Here is a 15,921-nt window from a genome sequence, read left to right on the forward strand (position 1 = left end):
TAAATTAGGTATCGCCGGAATCGTACTGACCTGCAGAATAACGTTAACAATCCGTTTATAACGCATGGTGAACGCTATATGAAAAAACTATGCCAGAATTGCTGTTTTTTGGTCACCTTGCCTCCCAAAAAATAGGATAAAAAGTTATCTAAATTCGCATGTACCCCATAATGGTATCAATAATAACTACAGCTCATCCCACAACAAAACAGCCCTCATACCACTATGTCTATGAAAAAATGTAATTAGTTAAGGCTCCAATAAGTCAGGAAATAAAAATATGCGGTTGTGCAGATCAGAGGGGAACATTTTGTCTGTTTCAAGAGGCGATTTATCGGGGCCCAAAAATTAGGGAACCAGGAAGGGGAGGGCCCAAACATATCTGCTAGAAGCGAGGGTGCCCATATTGTACCAGGACAACACTTCCCAGCAATATTCCCCAAACTGCAAAGGTGCCGAGTGTGGACTAAAAGGGGGATAAGAAAGGACATTTTATGCGACACCGGCCTGTGCAGAAAGGATTGAGCACAGCGTAACACACATCTATGGATTATTTTATTGTTTACCCCATTATTATACCACCTGACTATGCCCCTGATGTACTCCGCACAGCTTACATGTACCCCCACATTATAAACTGAAATACCAGTAATACTCAAACAAAACTACCACCAAGCAAAATCTACGCTTTTTTTTTTATTACTTCACATCAGAGACCGGCAATTGTGAACCAATACTTTATATGTCGCCAAATTAGGTCTCAATTTCGCATGGTACTCTTTCACTCCTGAACCCTGTCGAATATCCAGGCAAAAGATTAGTGCCCCATGTAGGGTGATTCTAAAACCGGGAAACACAGCATAATAATTAGAGAGCGGTCTTGTTATGGTGGCACAAGCTGGACACCACATATTGGGATATCTATTGAAAAATCCCATTTTCACTCTGCAATATCGAGTGCACACTAATTTCTGCAAAACACCTGCGGGGTTAACATGCTCGGTACACCCATAGGTGAATACCTTGAGGGGTGTAGTTTCCAAAATTGGGTCATTTTTGGGGGGTTTCCACTGTTTTGGTCCCACAGGTGTTTTGCAAATGCTACATAGCGACCAGAAACCAATCCAGCAAAATCTGTACTCCAAAAGCCAAATGGCGCTCCTTCCCTTCTGAGCCCTGCCGTGTGCCCAAAAATTAGTTTATGACCACATATGGGGTATTGCCGTACTAGGGAGAAATTGCTTTACAAATGTTGGGGTTCTTTTTCTCCTTTTATTTTTTGAGAAAATTAAAAATTTTGAGCTAAAGCTACATCTTATTGAAGAAAAAGGATTGTTTTTATTTTCAATGCCCAAATCTAATAAATTCTATGAAACGCCTGTGGGGTCAAAATGCTTACTACACCCCTAGATTAATTTCTCAAGGGGTGTAGTTTCCTAAATGGAGTAACTTTTTGGGCGTTTTCACTGTTTTCTCCCCTCAGGGGCTTTGGAAATGCAACCTGGCCGCCGCAAACCATACCTGCTAAATTTGAGCTCCAAATGGCACGCTTTCCCTTCTAAGCCCTGCTGTGTGTCCAAACCGCCGTTTATGACCACATGTGGGGTATTGTTTTACTCGGGAGAAATTACTTTACAAATATTGTGGTGCTTTTTCTCCTTGAGTCCTTGTGGAAATGAGAATTTTCTTTGAAAGAATGTAGATTTTCATTTTCACGGCCTACTTCCAATAATTTCTGCAATAAACCTGTAGGGTCAAAATGCTCACTATACCCCTAGATAATTTCCTTAAGGGGTGTAGTTTCCCAAATGGGGTCACTTTTGGGGAATTTCCACTGTTTTGTCACTGCAAGAGCTCTTCAAACCCGACATGGTGCCTAAAATATATTCTAACAAAAAGGAGGTCCACAATCCTCCATGTGCTCCTTTGCTTCTGAGGCCAGTGCTTCAGTCCAGTAGCACACTAGGGCCACATGTGAGATATTTCCTAAAACTGCAGAACCTGGGCAATAAATATTGAGTTGCGTTTCTCTGGTAAAACTTTGTGTTACAAAAAAAATTGATTAAAAATGAATTTCTGCAACAACAAAAAATGAAATTTGCAAATTTCACCTCTACTTTAGCAGCAATTTCTCACATTTTCAAGAAAATTTCAAAAGGCTATTTTTGCAGGGGCCAGTTCAGTTGTGAAGTGGCTTTTAGGGCCTTATATATTAGAAACCCCAAAAAGTCACCCCATTTAAAAAAAGTCACCCCTCAAAGTATTCAAAACAGCATTTAGAAAGTTTCTTAACCCTTTAGACGTTTCACAGGAAACCAAAGTTCTAAGCCCTGTAACTTCCTAGAAAAATAAAAGGATGTTCAAAAAACGATGTCAATCTAATGTAGACATATGGGGAATGTTAATTAGCGACAATTTTGTGTGGTATAACTGCCTGTCTTACAAGCCGATTCATTTAAATTTCGAAAAAATGCTAATTTTTGAAATTTTTCCCTACATTTTGGTGTTTTTCACAATTAAATACTGAATGTATCGAGCAAATTTTGCCAGTAACTTAAAGTCCAATGTGTCATGAGAAAACATTCTCAGAATCGCTTGGATAGGTTAACCCCTTTAGGACACAGCCTGTTTTGGCCTTGTGGACACAGCCTATTTTTTCAAATCTGACATGTGTCACTTTATGTGGTAATAACTCCGGAATGTTTTTACCTATCCAAGCGATTCTGAGATTGTTTTCTCGTGACATATTGTACATTATGTTAGTGAAAAAATTTGGTCGATAAATTCAATATTTATTTGTGAAAAACTTCAAATTTTAGCAAAAATTTGCAAAAATTAGCAATTTTCTAAATTTAAATGTATTTGCTTGTGAAACAGATAGTAATACCACACACAATAGTTACTAGTTAACATCCCTCATATGTCTACTTTATGTTTGCATCATTTTTTTTCACGTACTTTTATTTTTCTAGGACGTTACGAGGCTTAGAACTTTAGCAGCAATTTCTCATATTTTCAATAAAATTTCAAAAGGCTATTTTTTCATGGACCAGTTCAGGTCTGAAGTGGCTTTGAGGGCCTTATATATTAGAAAGTCCCCATAAATCACCCCATTTTGAAAACTGCACCCCTCAAGGTATTCAAAACCACATTCAGAAAATATTTTAACCCTTTAGGCGTTTCACAGGAATTAAGGCAATGTAGAGGTGAAATTTACAAATTTCATTTTTTTTGCCGAAATTCATTTGTAATAAAAAAAAATCTGTAACACAGAAGGTTTTACCAGAGAAATGCAACTCAATATTTATTGCCCAGATTCTGCAGATTTTAGAAATATCCAACATGTGGCCCTAGTGTCCTAGTGGACTGAAACACAGGCCTCAGAAGCAAAGGAGCAGCTAGTGGATTTCGGGGCCTCCTTTTTTTAGGAATATATTTTAGGCACCATGTCAGGTTTGAGGAGGTCTTGTGGTACCTAAACAGCCGAAACCCCCCCAAAGTGACCCCATTTTGGAAACTACACCCCTCAAGGCATTTTTCTAGGGGTATAGTTAGCATATTGACCCCACAGTTTTTTTGCAGAATTTAGTGGAATTAGTCTGTGAAGATGAAAATCACCTATTTTTCTGTGGAAACATAGAATTTTTTCATTTTTACAAGGAATAAAGGAGAAAAAGCACCCCAAAATTTGTAAAGCAATTTCTCCCGATTACGGCAATACCCCATATGTGGTCGTAAACTGATGTTTGGACCCACAGCAGGGCTCAGAAGGAAGGGAGTGCCTTTTGGATTTTGGAGCGCAGATTTTGCTGGATTGGTTTTCAGTGCCATGTCGGGTTTGCAACGCCCCGGAGGGACCAAAACAGTGGAAACCCGCCAAAAGTGACCCCATTTTGGAATCTACACCCCTCAAGGAATTTTTCTAGTGGTATAGTGAGCATTTTGGCCCCTCAGGATCTTTTTTAGAGCTAGGGTGACCAAAAAAACAGCGATTTTGGCGCTTTAAATTCTTTATTTATTACAGCGTTCACCGTGCGCAATAAATTACGTTTTAATTTATTCTGCCGGTCGGTACGATTACGCCGATACCATATGTGTATAGTTTTTTTTAAGTTTTGCAGCGTTTGCACAATAAAATTAAGTTTCTATAAAATAATTTATTTTCTGAGACACGCTATTCTGAGCCGTAACTTTTTTATTTTTTCGTCAAAAAAGCTGTGGGAGGTCTTGTTTTTTGCGGAACGGGTTGTAGTTTTTATTGGTACCATTTTGGGGTAAATGCGACTTTTTGATCACTTTTTATTCTATATCTTGGGAGGGGTGGTGACCAAAAAATAGCGATGCTGACAGTTTTCCGTTTATTTTGTTTGCCGCGTTCACCGTGCGGAAAAATTAACATTATAGTTTCATAGATTGGGTCGTTACGAACGCGGCGATACCAAATATGTGTACTTTTTTTTAACGTTTTCATTTTTTCCCTATAATAAATGACTTATTATAGGAAAACAAAACCTTTTATTTTTACACTTTTATAAAACATTTTTATTAACTTTTTTTTACTTTTTACACTTTATATTTTTGTTTATTAACTTTTCTTTTACTTTTTACACTTTCTTTTTTTGACCTGCAGCTCTGATCGCTGCTAGAATACATTACACTACCTAGGTAGTGTAATGTATTCCAACTGACAGTGTGACGTCACAGTCACTCTGACAGTTGGTCTACGAGGATCAGCAGAGGCTGATCCTCATAGGCTGACATACATGGCAGACCTGGGGGCCGTTGTCTGGCCCCCGGGTGCCATCACAAGCATCAGAAGCCCCCACGATTGCATGGGGGCTGCTGATGCGCTACAAACCCGCTACATGCGGAGATCGCAATCGAGCCCCGCATGTAACGGGTTAATTGCCGAAATCAGCGGCGATGAGCCGCTGATCGGCAACACTGGAGAGTGTCAGCTGTCGGGGACAGCTGATCTCCAAGTTTCCGATGCACACTGTCGCCGACAGTGTGCATCGGGAACGGCACAGTGACTTTCTGTCACTCTGACAGGAAGCCTATCAGGACCAGCCGAAGGTTGGTCCTGATGGGCTTCTGTCCATGGCAGACCCGGAAGCCATTGTTTGGCTTCCGTTTGCCATACTAACTATCGGCAGACCCCGCGATTTCGGACGGGGGTCTGCCGATATGTTAGAAACCCCTAAAATTCGGCGATTGCACCCGATCGCCGAATTTAAGGGGTTAATGTGCCGAAATCAGCGGCAAAGGACCGCTGGCCGGCAAGAGGGGAGTGTCAGCTGTCGGCGACAGCTGACCTCCTGGTTCCCGGTGCACACTGTCGCCGACAGTGTGCACCGGGATTAACTCAGTAACTGTACGTCCTCGTACGGGAAGTAACTTCCCGCAACGACGGACAGTTACGTCCTGGTGCGGATAGGGGTTAAAGCATTCCGAAGTTATTACCACATAAAGTGAAACATGTCAAATTTGAAAAATGAGGCTCTGTCAGGAAGGACAAAAGTGGCCAAAGCGGGAAGGGGTTTATTTTGTGCATTTGGAGGATTTTTATTGGTAAAGAACTCCCACATGAATTGAAGCTGATTCAAAGCAAAATATTATTTTTTTACGACGGTACTTTATTTTAAAAGTGACCAAAACAACGTAACATATATAAATGTACAGCACTTGCATGTGGCTCCATTGTTCTTACTGAGTTCTGGGTGGATCTTCAACCTGCCCCCATGTGACTTTCAAGCAGAGGAGAGAATTAATAGTCTATGTACAAGTTTTTTTTCTTATTATTCAATCAATTTTTTTTGTCTTTTTAATCACCTTTCTAATTGACTTCTATTCATTTTTTTTTTTACTTTTTTATATACAGCTCCTATGTAACCTGTATACATAGAAGCTGTATTGTTCTTGAGAGTTGGTCCTGTGTGCCTCTGACACACAGAATCCTTCTAATATCGATCACCTCTAAAATTGCCACAGCGTCCCAGAAGTTTATGCCACACCTCTGTGTATAAATGGCAACATTATAAGCAGAAGTATTTGGTTTATGCTATTAAAAGCTTCCTAGTTGGGTCCTTCCAACTTTAGAATCTATAATGTAAAAAAATATATTGAATTAGTATTCTGTTAATAAAAGGCTGTTTTCTCCACTTGTGTAGGCATGGAGCACAGTCATGAAAGAGAACACACGGGCTGGATACCAGTATTGTCGGGACAACTTTTTGTCTTCTAGAGTGCTCCAGGTAAATATTCTGCACTACTAAGAACTTTATAGGGAAAATGGAATTCAGTCATTTTAAACACTAATTCTAAAGTGAGTGGTGCTGAGAAATTTGCCTCCTTGCCTTTTTAGAAGTCTCCTGTTATTGCATATTTTTCCTACTGAATTTATTTTTAATTTTTTTTTCCATCAGGGACATTTATGACGTATCCACAGGATATGTCATAAATGTCAGATAGATGCAGGTCCAACCTCTGGGACCCGTACCTATGTCTAGAACGGGGTCCCCTAAACCCTGTTCTACTTCTCTGTTCTTGATGACACGTGTGATTTCCGACCATAAAGAAGGAAACCGGGTAGCTCGCTGAGCTACGCTAATTTCGTAACTCACGACCGTGTAGTCAGGAAGTGGCTGGGAGGCAGCGGGAGCAGAAAAAAAGTAGAACGTGGTTTAGGGGGCCCCATTCTATAGATAGGTGCGGGTCCCAGAGGTGGAACCCACATCTATCTGACATTTATGACATATCCTGTGGATATGTCATAAGTGTCCCTGATGGGGAAAACCCCTATAACCCCTTCACAGGCTGAGCTCGCTCCATACACAGCCGGTGACGGCTGTGTTACACAGCCAATACCACACCTCAACGGGCAGAATCAAAGATCACTTTGATTCCGCCCGTTTAACACCTTAAATGCCGCGGTCAATCGCAACAGTGATGGATGCCGTAAAAACAAAACCCCCCCAAAAAAATTGCGTAATCGCTGTCTTTTGCCCATTTCACCCCACAAATAATATTTTTCAGCTTCCCAGTATGTTATGCGGTACAATAAATGGTGCCATGAAAAACGACAACTTGTCCCGCAAAAAACAAGCCCTCATATGGCTATATAGACTGAAAAATAAAGGGAAGGGGTTAAAGACCGGGACATTTTTAGCCTTGGGGACCTTTTTTTATAGAACAGGTTGATACGGTTATCATGATAACAAATGTTATTATATAGCGGTTACAAAACAAAAGATATAACGTACATATTTGGTAAGTATAAAAAGAAATGGTTATTTTTTAATTTTTATTCACATTTTTTTTTCTAAACCCATAATGTGATTTTTAATTAAGCATTAGTAGTACAATGACTAATGTACTTACATATATTAGTATATTATGTTAAATCAAAGTACACATGCTGTTGTTATGGCATACCTAAGTATTCCCTAACAACAGGCATCATGGACCCTGGTTTGTCTACAAATATAAGGTCTAGGTATAGATCGCATCACAGGGCTACACTGATCTAATCGAAGAGGGATCCCCTTTTGATTACCCCATGTATGCCACGATCTGCTTGAATTAAAGAGTTTCAACGATGGAGCTGGACCGTGGCTTTGTACTACAGCCGCTGTCTTTCTCGAGATCGCATGGGTACAGGGGCAGTTCCCATGCGATCGGAGGGCCTTAAAGGGGCAGAATGGTCTAGTCTGCTGCACTTTTCTGCCTAGTTAAAAAATCGAAACCTGACAAACCCATTATAAGTCAATGTGATTTATTACACTACAAAAATCTGCCATATACATCATGGATTCTGTAAAAACAGAACTTATGACACCTGTGTGAACAGAGCTTTAAGCCCCTATTACATCGGCCGATTTTAGCCGGTGCAGAGAGCGCCGATCACCGAGACAGCTTGTTGATCGGCTTTTGTCTGCTTCTGTCACAAGGAGCTATATATGGGGACGAGCGGTCGTTACTCTTATCACTCGTCCCCATACGTTATCATCATGTCAGCAGCGCGTTTCCCTGTTTACACAGGGAGATGTGCTGCCGACAACGATAATATTTGACTTTTTTTAAACCATACAATCAGCAGATGAACAGGCGTTTGCTTGTTCATCTGCTGATCGCTGCCCTGTTTACACAGGGCAATTATCGGCAATTGCCTAGTGTAAAACCCCCTTAATGGTTAAAGTGGATGGATGTCTGGTTTAGCAATTTCATTCTGAGCTGATAAAGGGGGGTTCTTCCTCCCTCATTTGTGGCCTCCTTCAATTAGCTACAGCAGAGAGTGACTGACTACAAAGAGCATCTCTCTCTGGATGACTCAGCACATCCATGTATTGCACAGAAATCCCATTGATTTTAATGGGCACCATGCAATGCTTAATTTGTGGTGGTGCTGCAGGGGAATTGATCACTTACTGCTTGGTTCCCGCACAGATTACAGCTGATCGATGGTGGTACTAATAACGGGACCACCTGTGATCAGCTTATTTTCAGAAGATGCTTCTAACAAAAAAGGTATTGCAAAAATTGGACAACCCCTTAAGTAAAAAACAATGGTTAATCTTTTAGTTGAAATCCTAGTTCTGTTTTACTAATGTAAGCAATGCTACAGTCTAAAACAAAATTACAATACAGCAACTTTTTGATATTGCAGGAAATAGCTAGTCTGAAACGACAGTTTACAGAACTACTGTCGGACATTGGCTTTGTGAAAGAAGGGCTTAGGGCAAGAGATATTGAGAAGAGATGGGCTCAGAAGGGAGATGGAGTCATAGACTCTACAGGGGAGGAGGTAAGTGCTTTTCTTACAAAATAATAAAATATCTAAATTACACTCCAAACTGAAAATTCAGGCAGTTGTAATGCTATTGTGATGTCTGTAGGCAAAAATAAGCAAGTCCCCTTGTCTTTCCCATTTCCTCTCTTTAGTTATACAGTTATTTTAATAGAGGTCAGACCATAAACATGAGGTAAAAGTTGGTAATACTTTTGGTATTTTAGAACTTCGCAGGCCTGGAACATTGTTAAGGTGGCCATACGCTTTAGATGAATGTCAGTGGGACAGGCTAATCATCTAATGTGTAGGGCAGTGTCCAGACTCTTTCCCGATGGCAGATGTGGGGGAAAATAATGATTCTTGTAGACTGCAGCTGTTTGCCGACCGTTAACCATTGTTGCTCGACCATTGATGTAGTAATTCACTTACATATATATCAGTATGTACATTGTATATACCATATGTAATGCTTCCTACATTTTGAAATCCAAGGTACAGCGGCGTAACTACCGCTGTAGCAGCAGTAGCGGCTGCTACGCGGCCTGCGGCATGAGCCCGGTGGCGCCGCTAGCAGCCGTTATGCTAGCTGCGCCACTACGGGGCCCTCTAACATTGGTGGGCCGGGCTGCACGGGCCCCCTCATGCCCGCTGGCGTCGCTAGCACCGGGGGGGGCCCCGCTGCTAGCGACAGCCATATTCACTTGTATCTGCTTCCTTTGGACGAAGATATAAATGAATATTATAGTTTGCTGCTGTCTCTGAGGGGCGGCGGCACCACTGAAACCAGTCGCCGCCACCCCCTCCTGCAGTAATTGTACATGCGTCTATAACACGCAGATACAAATACATGCGTTAGCGCTGAATAGCCGGACACGTTCCGTGCCCGACCATTCAGCGCCTTGCAATAATGCTGATTGGCGCAATTACGTCATCGCGCTGATTGACAGGGCAAGTCATTCTGCCCTGCCAATCAGCGCCTTTCAACGACTCTAGCGGCGCGATGCGATGACATCATTGCGCCTCTTGCGTCGTTCAGCACCGGCAGACCTGCTCAGAAGAGAGCAGGTCTGCATTTCCACCGGACGGCGCGGGGACGGGATCATGTGAGTATGTAAAGTTTTTTTTTTTTTTTTTCTAATAAAACGGTCAGTGGCATTATCTACGGGGGGGGGGCTCTATCTACAGGGGGGTCTATATGTGGGGATGTGGAGCACTATATACAGGGGGAGCTATATGTAGGACACTCTCTACAGGTGTGGGCTATATGTGAAGCACTATCTATAGGGGGAGCTATATGTAAGGCAGCTGAGTGGTTAGCACTATTGCCTTTCAGCTCTGGAGTCAATGTGGGCACTATCTACAGGGGCTTCTATGTAGGGTAATATCTACAGAGGCTCTATGGTGTGACTATCTACAGGGGGGCTATGGGAGCACTATCTACAGGAGGCACGGTGTGTGTGTGTGTGGGACACAGTGTATGGTGCTATTATAATGAGGGGTGTTGAGAATTTTATCTTCGTTTATAGGTGCAGAAATGTTTTAAAAGGGAAAAGCTGAAGATATCTGAGCGGAAAACTGCAGAAATGGGCTGTGGCTGGGAGAAGTCATCATAGAGGTCTGGACCGGAGGGAGAAGAAAAGAGAAAAAGAACTAAAATCTTCACCGGTGAGTCGCTTAATGTAAATGTTCTGCCTCTAATCAGTAATGTAGTCACTGTATGATCTGCAGCGAGATAATGGGTGGTTTGATTATGATATGATTTATTTATTTTTTGTGTGAAACAGCATCTCCCATCCTGGGAGCTGTAGTTTTACGCCGTACTAACCTATACGGCAGGGGTTGTGCTGAATTGAGCTGTATTTGTTTTGGTGCTGTATATATGTACTGAGCTTTGTTCTGGGGCTGTATATATGTACTGAGCTTGGTTCTGGGGCTGTATTTATGCCCTGAGCTTTGTTCTGGGGCTGTATATATAGGCTGTATATATATATATGTATTGAGCTTTGTTCTCGTGCTGTATTTATGTACTGAGCTTGGGTCTCGTTCTGTATTTATGTACTCAGCTTCATTCTGGTAATGTGTATATATGTATTGGGCTTGGTTCTGGCACTGTATATATGTCAGAGCTTGGTTCTAGTGTTGTATTTATGTACTGAGGTTGGTTCTGGTGCTGTATATATGTGTTGAGCTTGGCTCTCGTGCCGTATATATGTACGGAGCTTGGTTCTGAGGCTGTATTTATGTACTGACCTTGGTTCCGGAGCTGTAATTACATAGAATATATATTTATAATAACAAAATTGCAGGGCAGATGGAATGGTTTTCAATTCGTTGTATATTTAATAGGAACCTATCTGGTAGTTTTAACCCCTTGAACCGCCACCATTCGGTAATACATTACCTGGCAATATTTCCAAATGCATGTTTTTTTCAGATGCAGCAAAATCTATAAAATCAACTTTTAAAACGGTGCAGACTATATTCCAATTACTCATTTAAGGGTCATGAGGCGGTGCAGCTATCCTGAAGAGTCACCTCGTCCTGCCTGCAAACCCACCTTGCCATGTTTGATTGACATCTCCCTGGCTGATACAACTTTCTTGGATGCGCCATTGCCTTGTACTACTTGGGCACGCACTGTGCAGCAAGGTGTACTCTGTCCGTCTTCATGCCCGCATGCCAGGGGAATACGTGGCAATGGCGCATCCGCAAGAGTTTGAGGAGGCTGGTAGGGATGAAGAACAACCAGGGGGAGGTCAATCAAAATCTTGGGGGCATTTAAATTTTCGCCTCCGGCAGCAGCAAAGCTAGAATCGGCCCTGAGGCTGCAGGCCACTTTAGGCCTGCAGCCTATAAGGTGCTGGGAAGACTCCCTGCGCAGGCCGGCCTAATGACTTTACTGCATCACAATAGTCTGTGCATGTGTCAAGATAAGTACAATATTTTTTTTGGGAGGGGGGGGGGGCGGGGCTGAGTGTCACTATATACAAAGGGGGGAGCAGGGTGGCCCTATGTTCAAGGGGGGGCATGGTGGCACTGTATGCAATGGGGGGGCATGGTGGCACTGAATACAAGGGGGGAGCAGGGTGGCACTATATACAAGGGGGAGGGCTGTGGCGCAATCTACAGGGGTCTGTGTGGCACTATCTCCTAAGGGGGGGGACTGTGTGGCACTATATACAAGGGAGGGGGACTGTGTGGCAATATCTACAAGGGGGACGTAGGGGCGCTATCTACAAGTGGGGTGTGACACTGTCTACAGGGGGGGCTCTATAGCACTGCCTACAGGGGGCTGTATGGCACAATCTACAGGAGGCACTATCTATAAGGGGGACTGCGTGTGGCACCTATGGGGGGGGGCCCAGTCAAAAGTTTGCTATGGGGCCTGGTCTTTCCTAGTTACACCCCTGCCTGTGCAATGGCTTTGTGACATGAGTAATCTATCACACAAGCTATGGAAAAAAAATTGTCCAGCCTTTCACTGGGAGAGCCTCTATGGTACTAACTCCCTGCACTATGGCTTCTTTATGACATTGCTCTTATGGCATGCTATACATATAAACAATAGAAATCACGCTTGTACTTCCAATGAACTTCTTTCTATTTTATTTCCGCACAGGCAAATACAAATGCAGAGAATATCAAGCTAATATCAGCGATTCTGTGTGCAGCTTTATATCCCAATGTGGTTCAAGTAAGTTCTGCTTGTTTTTAAGGAAACTTTTGTCAATTAATAAATACGGTAAGTATTATTAAAATACACAGCTTTATGGAAAATATAAAGCTGGCTCAGCTGCGGAATACATCAAAACCCATCTTTTTGCATTAATGACTGTTCCTAGAGATGAAGAGCAATTCTGGTCATTATTCGCTATTAACAATTGTAAAATATTCTTTAAGGGGTTTTCTCAACTGGACAAGCAGCCCTGGGGTAAGAACCACTGATTGCACACGGATTCAGCAGCTAGACCCTGCGCCATTCACCTCACATCTCACATTAATGGGCAACTATATAATACATGGTTGCACAGTGTGTGTCCGAGTAGCAGCTGCTCTATGCAGCAGCTCTCCACTCCGGCTAATACAGTGGGATACAATTGAAGGTAGCCCTATGGCATTCCCTGATATATACCCTGATATGGAGGGCTGTATTTACATGTTATGCTACCTTAGGCAGTGATACTGAATACGCACCATTTAGTCACCTGACATTTTTGTCAACACAAACAACGTTTTTCCAATTGTGTTGGGGAAAAAGGGGCACAGTCTTGTAGTCACGTTTTTTGTTTTTTTACAAAACGTCTACAATTTCAGCCATTTCAGAAAAGTGTAGGTAAAGCCTAGGGTGGGCTAATATCAGAAATTTTCTGATGAAATTGATATTGAGATAGTCTATCAAAATATATTTTTATTTTGTATTTAATTTTTATCTTTTGCAATATCTATCGCAATTTTAACAGTAATGAAAAAAGCATTACAGAATGACTGACTAAAATTCAGGCAAACACATGCACACGTACTACATACATACATACATACGTACGTACGCACACTCACTACCTACACACATGGGGACACTCACTTCATACACGCATGCGCCTTCATCCACAATCACTACATGCACGCACACATGCACATTCACTAGATACAATTAAACATACATGCATATACACGCAATAAATTTGCACAAATCCCAGGACTGATAGGCAGAAGCATTACATGTCACAACTTCACAGCCACTCATTGGTTGATTAGCTGTGACGTTTAATGCTTATGTCAACCAGTCACATCTCATACACGAGATGATAACTGCAAGGAAAACTCTATCCATATACAAATTGTTGCAGACAAGCTGCCTCTTCCTAGTCAAACAATATCAATGACCCATCTTCAGAATTTAGAACACATACCTTGTGACATTATTACTTTGAAGAAAAGTATCCAGTCCCCATTTAAAATATATCATGGAATTCACCAATTCAACCCATGGCAGAGTGTTTCATGGTTGGGGTAAAGAAACCTGTACTAAAGGAAGGAAAAACTGCTGCGGGCATGTTTTAGGCTCATTAAAATGGCTGCCATTCATTTCCAGCTTAACCAATATCTTAAATTCACCAGCACTAACTACTGCAACGCATGGAGAAAAATATGGATCGTATTAGGTAACTATTATAGGCTCATCTTCCTCAGACAATTTTTGGGCATATGGTAGTAATAAAGAGGGGTCCCAGACTATAAGGCATTGCGCTTTACACAGTCAGCAGCCACTTATCTTGTCAAGAACCGATAACTGCCGTGGAGCCTGTCGCGCCCTTTGCTAATTTTTAGAAGTTTAATCTCATTATTTTGTAAATAACGTCTCAAATGTTTTCTCAGGTCAAATCGCCAGAAGGCAAGTATCAAGTGACAAGAGCAGGAGCCGTAAAGATGCAACCAAAAGCTGAGGAACTGAAGTTTGTTACCAAGAATGATGGTTATGTTCACATCCATCCCTCCTCCATTAATTATCAGGTTAGATGCGGACACCACTGTTCTTTGTGTCAGCCGTTTACAATTTAATAAATTCACGTTCTCCGTGTTGATCACATTCTTTTTAATGGGTTTGTGTTTTAGGTGCGACACTTTGACAGCCCTTACTTGGTGTATCATGAAAAGATTAAGACCAGTCGTGTTTTTGTGCGAGACTGCAGCATGGTGTCCGTATACCCTTTGGTCCTGTTTGGTGGTGGACAAGTTAATGTTGAGCTTCACAAAGGAGAATTTCTCATCTCTCTGGATGACGGGTGGATCCGTTTTGCAGCTGCCTCACATCGGGTAAGACTACTGCATATTATTAGGACCACTAAACCCAAGGAACAAAGTCAACATATGTCATCTGGTGAAAGAAGGTTTGAGCATGTTGGATTTCAAGATGCCTGATTCTTTTTCCCCCCAGAAGATAAGCCTCTGCTAGAGGTTTCGTATGCAGTAAACTTCGTTGGCTTTGTTACCACAAGGTTTGTGGTGTATGACTGGTGTAATCTCCAGGAAAATCTCCCAACGTGTAAGCCAGTCATATTCAACATTGTTCCATACAGTTGATTATGTCTGCCATTAACTCCTATTGTAAAAAAAACGTATACCGGGGAGGGGGGGGGGTGTGGCGTGGCCGGATGTCTGCCTGAGTAGACGTGCTTCACAGCGCTCCTGAGCTCCCTGACTCCTTATCCTGCTGATATCCTTGCCATCCTGCATCATAAGTTGCCCAAACGGGCAGGACAAGTGATTCTCTCACCCCTGTATCCTTACCTGTCGGTAGTTTTGGGGTCTTGTGTCGTGGGGCCGTCCTGGAGAAAGAAGCTGGTCAGCCAGCGGCACTTCCGGTTGAGCACGAGGCGGGTCGTAAGTGAAGGGCTGTCTGCTGGAGTTGAGCTCTGTGTCGGTCGCTGCTGCTGGAGGCTGGTGTTACTGATTGCTGGCGGCGGGACTGTGGATCGGCTGAGAGGCAGAGCCGTGCAGCAGTGTGTAGTGGCTGTCCCATTGCAGGCAGGAGAATCCGTCCAAGGAGCGCTTCCCAGGTATTTCACTGGACTGAGCTAACTTTGCAGGCTCACTGCTCACCCTGCATTGGGTCTGGCACTGGGTCCCTGGGATACCTCGCACCCTTAGCTTGTGGACTTGCTCCGTTTGGTGTATCAGACACCCTGCCAGCTCATCCATACCCTGCATCCCTCCATTTGCATCATGGGAGACAGTAAGGCTGGGAAGAAGGGGAAAACGAGGTCCACGCAGGGCAGTTATATTCCCCCATCAGATGAGGAATCCTTAGATGAGATGGAGGATGGAGCCTCTGGCTCGGCCCTGGCCAAAATTAAGGCTAATGCAGTAAAGAGGCTGGAGCAATTTACTAGGCCTGAACACCCCCCTGCCTCTCCGGACCCATCTTTATCCCTGTTTGAGGGCTCGCTGAGTCCTCCAAGACCAATATCACCACAGGACCTACCTGTTTCTTCCTCTCATGTGGATACGAAATTTGCTGAGTTAATGTCTGCAATTACCTCCTGTCAATCCTTGTTGGTTACTAAGGTTAATGAACTGCGTCAAGACTTTGTTATCCTGAGGCATGATGTGCAAAAGGTGCGGGAACGCACTAC

At 42.8% G+C, this 15,921-nt stretch overlaps 1 protein-coding gene across 1 annotated transcript in view; it reads left to right on the plus strand.

The window, feature by feature from the left end:
* The window catches only part of DHX57 (DExH-box helicase 57), a 69,962-nt gene that overhangs the window by 35,856 nt on the left and 18,185 nt on the right, over positions 1–15,921 (plus strand). Inside the window, exons 19-23 of the mRNA XM_075862788.1 lie at positions 6,171–6,254; positions 8,666–8,803; positions 12,408–12,482; positions 14,165–14,299; positions 14,402–14,602. Of these exons, the coding sequence (XP_075718903.1) occupies positions 6,171–6,254; positions 8,666–8,803; positions 12,408–12,482; positions 14,165–14,299; positions 14,402–14,602 (633 nt within the window). The remainder of the gene's footprint in view (positions 1–6,170; positions 6,255–8,665; positions 8,804–12,407; positions 12,483–14,164; positions 14,300–14,401; positions 14,603–15,921) is intronic.

This window comes from Rhinoderma darwinii, chromosome 4 (assembly GCF_050947455.1).
Source record: "Rhinoderma darwinii isolate aRhiDar2 chromosome 4, aRhiDar2.hap1, whole genome shotgun sequence".
NCBI lineage: Eukaryota > Metazoa > Chordata > Amphibia > Anura > Rhinodermatidae > Rhinoderma > Rhinoderma darwinii.